Consider the following 8,527-nt stretch of genomic DNA (forward strand, 5'->3'; position numbering starts at 1 on the left):
AACCAGAGTTGCTCGGTCTCTCCTGAGCTTCTGCCTGCAATTATGTACACCACTGTGTACCCACACCCCCAGTGTACACCACCTGTGTACCCACACCCCCACAGTGCACACCACCTGTGTACCCACACCCCCACAGTGCACACCACCTGTGTACCCACACCCCCACAGTGCACACCACCTGTGTACCCACACCCCCAGTGCACACCACCTGTGTACCCACACCCCCACAGTGCACACCACCTACACACCCACCCCTACAGTGTACACCACCTGTGTACCCACACCCCCACAGTGTACACCACCTGTGCATACCCTCAGTATATACCACCTGCACACATCCACACCCAGTGTATACCACCTGCACAGACCCAGTGTACACCACCTGCACACCTACCCCATAAGTGTACATCACCTGCACACACCCACACCCCACAGTGTATACCACCTGCGCACACCCACACCCGTGTACACCACCTGTGCACACCCATACCCCACAGTGTACACCACCTCCACACCTGCACACACCCACACCCAGATCCCCACAGTGCACACCACCTGTGCACACCCACACCCAGTGTACACCTCTACACACTCACAGCCAGTGTACATACACCACCTCCACACACCCACATCCAGTGTACACCACCTGCACACAGACCCACAATGTATAACTCAAAAAGTTCCTGGAAAATGGAATTACAAGTTTATTTTGGTAGAAAAAGATTTTTCTATTCATGCAGTTTTTCATGGTACACCTTTCCCGTGAGCCTGTGGAACTCCCCTTGTATACGGTGCACAGCCTGTTCTTACACAAACGGCGGCCTAAGGCTCCCGTACAAGCTGTTCTGCACCTCTTTCCCCTCATTCCTAGGTAAGGCCTCCCGAGTTCCTGCGATAGTGCTCCCCGGGCCGCTTGGCAGCGTCTGCAGACATTTGTGGTTGACATCTCGTGGGCGAAGGCCAGGCTGCTGTAACTCCCCCCCACACACACACACAGGACAGCCCCATGGGCAAGGACTGCCCCACCTGGATGGCAGAGGTGCTGAGGCTAAGGGGCCCTGGTCTGCCATGCAATCTGCATCACTCATCAGTGACCACCCGGGCCCCTCTGACGGACAGTCCCTCACTCACACACCGTGGCACACACGCACGCAGGCGCAGTGGCCTGCAGAACAGATCAGGAGCAGAACTGCTGGCTCAGAGGCCCCTGTGGCTCCTGGGCCGGGCCGGGCCGGGCCGGGCCGGGCCGGGCCGGGCCGGGCGCTCCCCCTCTCAGGCCCCCACAACACCAAGCCAGGGCCAGAGCCTGAGCGTGCCAAGTTCTGACGCTCAGAGCTGACAGAGGCGTACACACTGCGATGGGACCTGCGTTTGCTCCTGTCTCACACACTTCCTGGAAGTGAGGCCGTCCCGTGGAGCTCAGGAACCCACCCCCTCCAGCTACCACGCGTGTGGGGCCACAACAGGAAGCACTGCTGTAAATGAGACGTGTGCGAGGGCCGAAGGGTGTTCCTGCAGTGCTGTTCTGAGCCTGGGAAGCAGTCGGAGTCTATCCTGGAATCTGCAAAGGCAGGGCATGTTCTTCTGGAATGATTCTAACAGCCGACAGCAGTTTTCAAACAGCAGATTGGTCTGGTCCCTGGGTAACCTGGGAGATTCCCCCTCTGTGCAAACCCTCCTCGTGAACACGCAGCTGTTGGCTGTTAGAATCGTTCATTACTGTGTGTAAAACGTGCTGAATTGCAAGAACCTGAACTTTCAGAGATGACAGCCGCTGGTAAAAACGCCACAGGTCCCTGTCTGGGGAAACCACGGGCCGGGGCAGTCTCCTTCAGTGCCCTCCGAGAGGGCGGCGCCGCCACTGGCACTCGCCGACTCCCCCACTCCCATTTTGTTGTCTTTATGTCTTCACAGCGCGGGGAGGCTGCTGTGGACCTCAGCCCTGCGACTTTGGTTCTGAATTCTAAATGCCAGATAGGAAAAGAAACAAGCCAGTCAGCATTCTGAGGACAGCAGGGTAGTGTTTGCCGGACAGTAGCTGGGTGCTGACTCAGACGTCCAGTCCGGCTTCCGGTCTTGTCTCTGGACAGTCCATGCCCATTCCCTTTCAATTCAGAAAACCCTTGGGCTGTGGGGACGAGGGTGTCCAGGAGTCACAGGTGAGCACAAAGGACTTTAGGGCAAATCGTTTCAAACAGGTGGGAGCAAAGACACCACCCCCCCCCCAGCTACGCACAGCCCTCTTCCCTGTCGGGTGGCGTGCCCTCAGAACCGCGCGATGAAGACGACCGATTCAGGACGCTGGCTCCAGCCGAGGCTCTGCAGCCCCGCTGCCTCCCGCAGACGCGCTGTGATGCCACTGCCGGCCAGCGCTGCCTCTACTGGCGCCGCCTCTACTTGCTCCGCCCCCTCCTCTCCTTCCCCCGGGCCCTGTCCTCCCTGAGGTCCCTCTCCCGCTCCCAGTCGCTGTCGGGCCAGGCCCTGGCCTGCTCTCTGTCTTGCCATCTCTTCTCGCGGCCCCGGCCGTGCTCTCGGTCCCTGGCCCTCGAGTCCCAGTGCCGTTCTCGGGACCGAGAGCGCTCCCTCCTCTCCCTCTTCCCCTCTCTGTAGAGCTCGTTTTTAACAACTGGCAAGTTAATGGGTTTCCGGAAAGGCCGGTCCCGGCCCCCAAACCTCAGCTGCCCCGACTCCTTCTTGCCCCCCAGCCCACCCCCGAGGCGCCGGGGGATCCAGCCCTTGAGGGTCCTTTCCAGTTCGTAGTCCACGAAGATCTCGTGCTGGTCGATCACGAGGCCGTCGGCGTCCCGGTAGGCCCGCAGCAGTGCGCGCTCCTCTTTGTACTCCACGAAGGCGTAGCCCTTGGAGAAGCCGGTGACCAGGTCCCTCACCAGCCGGAGCCTCCGGATGTCCCCGTAGCGGGAGAAGACCTCCTTCAATTTGTCCTCTTTGGTCTGCAAGTTGAGTCTCGCCACGAAGAGGGTGAGGAGGGGGTCTCCGGTGACGCCCTTGTTGGGGACGTAGCGTGCCAACATCGCCCTCCAGACGGCGCGGTCGTGGGGGTCCTCATCGGTGCCGTCGATGCTGCCGGCTTTAAGCGGGTCATACTCCTTGGCGATGGGCATCCAGTCATTCATGTTCTAGGAACGACAACGGCAAGTGTGTGTGCAGCACCAGCCGTGGGCCACCCCTGAACCCCCACAACAGCCCCGCGGAGCTGACGCGGACGGCAGCCCTTCTACAGACAGGGGAGGTGCGCATGCCCACACTACGCTGATGGGTGGGGTGCACAGTATGAAAGCGAGGGGGTCAGGCTCCAGGGACACCCTGAACCACTCCCCAGACTCCTGTGCAGGAAGCAGAGGGCAGTGGGCTTCATCCATGGGTTGCATGTGGTTTGGCCTCATGAGGGCACTCACAGACTAATTTTCACGTGGTGCCACGGAGTGAAATCCACACTCCCCCGCAGAGATTTTAAAACAATCACAGGAAAAGCAGCCTAAGAATTGCTGTGCAAAATCACTTCTTTTTTTTTTCCTTTTTTAAAAATTACTTGAGAGTCAGAGTTACAGATGGAGGCAGGGGGGTGGGGGAGAGAAAGGTCTTCCGTCCACTGATTCACTTCCCAAACGGCTACAACAGCTGGAGCTGGGCCAATCTGACACAAGGAACCTGGAGCTTCTGCTGGGTCTCCCACAGGGGTGCAGGGGCCCAAGGACTTGGGCCATCCTCTACTGCTTTCCCAGGCCACAGCAGAGAGCTGGATCAGAAGTGGAGCAGCCAGGACTCGAATCAGTGCCCATATGGGATGCTGGCACCGTAGGTGGTGGCTTTACCAGCTATGCCACAGCAAAGGCCCCTTCTGTTTTCTTTAGAGAGACAGAGACCACTCCCATCCATTGGTTCACTCCCCAAATGTCTGCAATGGCCCCACAAAGAGCCAGGATCTGGAACTCAACCCAGGTCGCCCACGAGGGTGGCAGGGGCCCGGTCACTTGAGCTACCACCACTGTCCAGCAGGAAGCTGGCCTCAGGAGCTGGAGGCTGGCACTCAGCCCAGGCATCCAATACGGGACACGGCGTCTTGATCGCTACGCCGAGTGCCTGCCCAAACAACGACATTCTAAAAAATCCTTACAACCAAGAATTCCAGAAGTACGCCAATGTGGAGAACAGGAGAGCAACCACCAGTGGCTCCAAGCAGGGCCAGCAGCCTGTGGCCAGAATAATCCAGCTCAGATTATTCCGAAACAAATTCCAGATATTGTATCATTTATCTGTGAAATTTTCAGTATGCATCACTGAAGATAAGGATTTTTGAGAAAACAAAACTGCAAGGAGAAACAGTGATGCGATGTAGCGTTTTACAGCGGAGAGCAAATCTGATCCAAGTGACCCAGCAGCAGGCTTTCTGGCAAAGGGAACCCGGAGTCCTCCTCCAGTCACAGCTCACGACTGGCGTTTGCAGAACCTGCCGCGATGGCAGTTCAACCCAACACCTGTCCTTCCTTCTGCCTCATGCATAATAATTAATTCATGGCCTGTCTGCTGGAATAAGGCAAACGCCGAGAAAGCTTACGTGCCCACCTCGGGAAACGTCAGCATCCACGCTGAGATAACGTTCTGTAAAAACCGGAGCCGGGGCTGGCGTGCGGCTCAGCAGGTTACGCTGCTGCTTGCAATGATGGCCTCCCGAACCAGCAAACCAGCTCAAACCCTTGCTGCCTGGTTTCTGACCCAGTGTCCTGCGTATGTGCCTGGGAAGGCAGCAGATGGTGGCCCCTGACCCCACCCAGGTGGGAGACCCAGATGGAGGTCTAGGCCCACGGTTTCGGCCTGGCCCAGCTCTGGGCTTTGCAGCCACTTGAGAAGTAAGCCAACACATCCAAGATATCCCTGCTTCTCTGTCACTCTACACTCTGCTTTTCACATAAATTTTCAAAATGAAATCCAAAGCTCCAGGGCTGTGGCTGATACTGTAGCGCAGGAGGCTTAGCCTCCACCTATGGCGCCGGCATCCCACATGGGCACCAGTTCGTGTCCCAGCTACTGCTCTTCCGACACAGCTCTCTGTTATGGCCAGGGAAAGCAGTGCAAGATGTCCCAAGTGTTTGGGTCCCTGCACCCACGTGGAGACCTGGAAGAAGCTCCTGGCTGCTGGCTTCAGATCGGCTCAGCTCTGGGCATCTGGGGAGTGAACCAGCAGATGGAAGACCTCTCTCTCTGTGTCTCTGTCTGTAGCTCTTCCTCTCCAATAAATGAATAAAATCTTTTTAAAAAGGGGGCAAGCATTGGCCTGGCAGTGAAGCCACCGATTCCTGGGAGGCAGGGGTGGTTCCCGCCGCCAGGGGAGGCCTGGGATGAATTACAGGCTCCAGGCTTCAGCTCAGCCAAACCCCAGCCGCTGCAGGCACCTGGGGGTGAACCAGGGAGGGAGGCGCTCTCTCTCCTCAGTCTATCTTACTCTGCCTCTCAAATAAATAAATAAATTTTAAAGCAGAACTCTGTAAAGTACTTCTCACTCCTAACAGCATCTTTCCACAATATTTATTTATTTATTTATTTAACAGGCAGAGTTAGTGAGAGAGAGAGACAGAGAGAAAGATCTTCCTTCCATTGGTTCACTCCCTAAATGGGAGTGCCGATCCGAAGGCAGGAGCCAGGTGCTTCTCCTGGTCTTCCATGGGGTGCAGGGCCCAAGCACTTGGGCCATCCTCCACTGCCTTTCCGGGCCACAGCAGAGAGCTGGCCTGGAAGAGGAGCAACCAGGACAGAATCCCATGCCCCGAGCAGGACTAGAACCTGGTGTGCCAGCGCCGCAGGCGGAGAATTAGCCTATTGAGCTGCGGTGCTGGCCTACAATATTTATTAAAATGGTTATCTACAACTTCCCCCCCTTCTCCAGTTTCCCAGGAGTCTCTCTGCTTTCGCTCCTGCGGGGGAATGAATGCTGCCGAGGTGCACTGCGGAATCTCTCCCTTACCAGCGAAAACGCCAGACACCCACAGCATGGAGCCGGAGGTCACGCGCTGCAGGCGGGCCTCTGACCTGCACATCCCGTCAGGAAGCAGGCTACGCCCCGTGAGCGTGCCCTACGCCCCCAGCCCCAGGCCTGTCCCTGCACAATCTCCTCTGCTGGGAACCTTCCCCGCCATCCCACTTCTACTCTGCGGGTGGGAACTCTGCGGGCCCCTCCGAGGCCGGCCGCGGACCTGCCCCGCAGAGCCACCTGTCTCCAGCCCACTCAGAACTCACAAAACATGTCTGTGTCCCAGCCAGCCGGCACAGGAGCACTTCGCAGACTGGAAGGCGGGACGCTACACCGTCTCCCCCAGATGCAGGGAGGGGAACACGTGCCTGGCACCCTGAGCCGGCACCGAGGACGTGGCCTCTGGTGGCCTTGGCAGGGAGACAACTTCAGGTCTGCTCCGCGCGCCATCACGACCGGAGCTTCTCCACGTGGAAAAAAGTGAGAGCCAGCCCATGTCACCTCGCTCTCCCTGCCCTGGCGAGAGCCAGCCCCATGTCACCTCGCTCTCCCTGCCCTGGCGAGAGCCCGCCCATGTCACCTCGCTCTCCCTGCCCTGGCGAGAGCCCGCCCCATGTCACCTTGCTCTCCCTGCCCTGGCGAGAGCCAGCCCCATGTCACCTCGCTCTCCCTGCCCTGGCGAGAGCCAGCCCCATGTCACCTCGCTCTCCCTGCCCTGGCGAGAGCCAGCCCCATGTCACCTCGGTCTCCCTGCCCTGGCGTTGGCTATGGAGACAGCCTTCTAGGGGGCCAGTGCCTCACCTCTGACCCCGGGGGGTGTCAGGGTCCTGAGTCCCCCCCTCCCGGCCACGTGCAGGCCGTGGGCACCACAGCTGCCGCCACCTCACACGGGCAAGGTCAGACACACAGAGGCTGAGCAGCCGCACCCCGGTCCGTGTCACCCCAGAGCTGGAGCGCCTCTCATCTCCACCACCGGCCCGATTCTGGGCGGGTGGGGCCCGGGCGTTTCCCACCCCCAACAGAAAGACTCCCTCCTCATTCGCAGCACAGAAAAGCCACAGGGGCCCACCACGCTGTGCTGGCATCCCATCCCATATGGGCGCTGGTTCAAGTCCTGGTCACTCCACTTCCGATCTAGCTCTCTGCTGTGGCCTGGGAAAGCAGTGGAAGATGGCCAAAGTGCTTGGGGCCCTGCACCCGCGTGGGAGACCCGGAAGAAGCTCCTGGCTTCGGATCGGCGCAGCTCCAGCCGTTGCAGCCGTTTGGGGAGTGACCCAGCGGATGGAAGACCTCTCTCTCTCTCTCTGCCTCTGGAATTCTGCCTTTCAAATAACTTTTTTTTTTTTTTTTTAAAGAGCCACCCAACAACACTGCCCTTACTGCACCAAGTCAAGCTCCCGACGGCTTCCAGGGAATCCGAGGGGCATCCCCTCGTGTCGCCCTGCACTTGGGGCTCGCGCTCTCGCTCCCTCTCCCGTCTCCGCGCCCCCCCCCCCCACCAGGTCTCACGGCCCCGAGCCCAGCGTTCTCTCCGCGCTGGGCGTCCTGCGGAGACTTCCCGCCAACGACCTCCGCGTTTCCACGAAAACTATCATCAGGGACACACACGCGGGGCAGCGGAGCGCGCGGGGCCGGGAGCCGGACGCGGGGCAGAGCGCAGCTCGCTCGCACCCGAGTCTGGGCGGCGGTCACCCGCAAGGCGCGGCCAGGCGCCTCGGCCCCCGGGGGGGGGGGGGAGGCCGGGCCGGCCCGAGCGCAGCCTGCCTAGCTCGTCCTCAAACCAGCAGCTCCCGGGGCTCCCCGCCCAAGCGGGGAACGAAACGGGGGCCCGCGGCGGCGACCTCCACCCCGGGCATGCGCCGTGGCGCCCGGGACCCCAGGGCGGAAGTCTCGGGGTGTGGGGGGAAGGCCCGGGCGGCCGACTCCCCGCCCCCGCCCTGACCGCCGGCCCCTCCCGAGCCGGGTGGGCGCGGGGAGGAAGGGGCCATCCTCCCAACGCAACTCTCACCCCCGCTCCCCGCAACACAGCCCCGGAAGGCGCCCCCTCTGCCAGGTCTCAACATGGCGGCCCCCACGACACGGACCCGGCGCCCGGGCCTCAGTCCTCCTGCCTTCTCCCCGCGTGGGCCCTGTCCCCTCCGCGCCCTCGCTCACCGCAGCAAAGCTTGGGCTCTTCCCACGGAGTCAAGCGCCGGGCTCCACGCCACGGAAGATTCCTCCCGCCGGCCTCGCCCGCACTCTCACTTTGGAAGCAGCAGATTCGCCACAGACGCTGGCTTCCTGTTATTTTTGTATTCAGAAATACTTCATCACGAGGTTGAGCGTCGTGCGAGTGGCTTTTCCGAGAACGAGCTTTGTTGTGTTTCTGACTTTCTACACGAGTACAGAAGCCGGCCGGCTGAGCATCGGAAAGATCGAATGTGCAGGTCGCGGAGCAGCTCACTTTCTCCTCCCAAAATGGCGGCGTCGGCTGGCGGGGAGCTTCGTTGGTGGTCGCAGGCTTTTCGTAGCCCCCGGGTTTGTTAAGTTCACTTTCCACAC

The 8,527-nt window shown here is 60.1% G+C and overlaps 1 protein-coding gene across 3 annotated transcripts; it reads right to left on the reverse strand.

Annotated features, from left to right (window-relative positions):
- Positions 1–680: 680 nt before the first annotated feature.
- On the reverse strand, positions 681–8,278 carry SNRNP35 (small nuclear ribonucleoprotein U11/U12 subunit 35). Of its 3 annotated transcripts, none has more exons than XM_008251630.4 (2): positions 8,141–8,278; positions 681–3,137 (listed from the first exon to the last, which is right to left on the reverse strand). In XM_008251630.4, exon 2 carries the CDS (start codon positions 3,132–3,134, stop codon positions 2,394–2,396), a length of 741 nt encoding a protein of 246 aa, XP_008249852.1. In that variant the 5' UTR covers positions 3,135–3,137; positions 8,141–8,278; the 3' UTR covers positions 681–2,393. The 3 variants fall into 3 exon arrangements, with proteins under 3 accessions (XP_008249852.1, XP_051684844.1, XP_051684843.1); XM_051828884.2 differs by lacking the exon at positions 8,141–8,278 and adding an exon at positions 7,995–8,090; XM_051828883.2 differs by lacking the exon at positions 8,141–8,278 and adding an exon at positions 7,372–7,539.
- Between the last annotated feature and the right edge of the window lie 249 nt (positions 8,279–8,527).

The sequence above is a fragment of the Oryctolagus cuniculus genome, chromosome 21, assembly GCF_964237555.1.
Source record: "Oryctolagus cuniculus chromosome 21, mOryCun1.1, whole genome shotgun sequence".
Lineage (NCBI taxonomy): Eukaryota > Metazoa > Chordata > Mammalia > Lagomorpha > Leporidae > Oryctolagus > Oryctolagus cuniculus.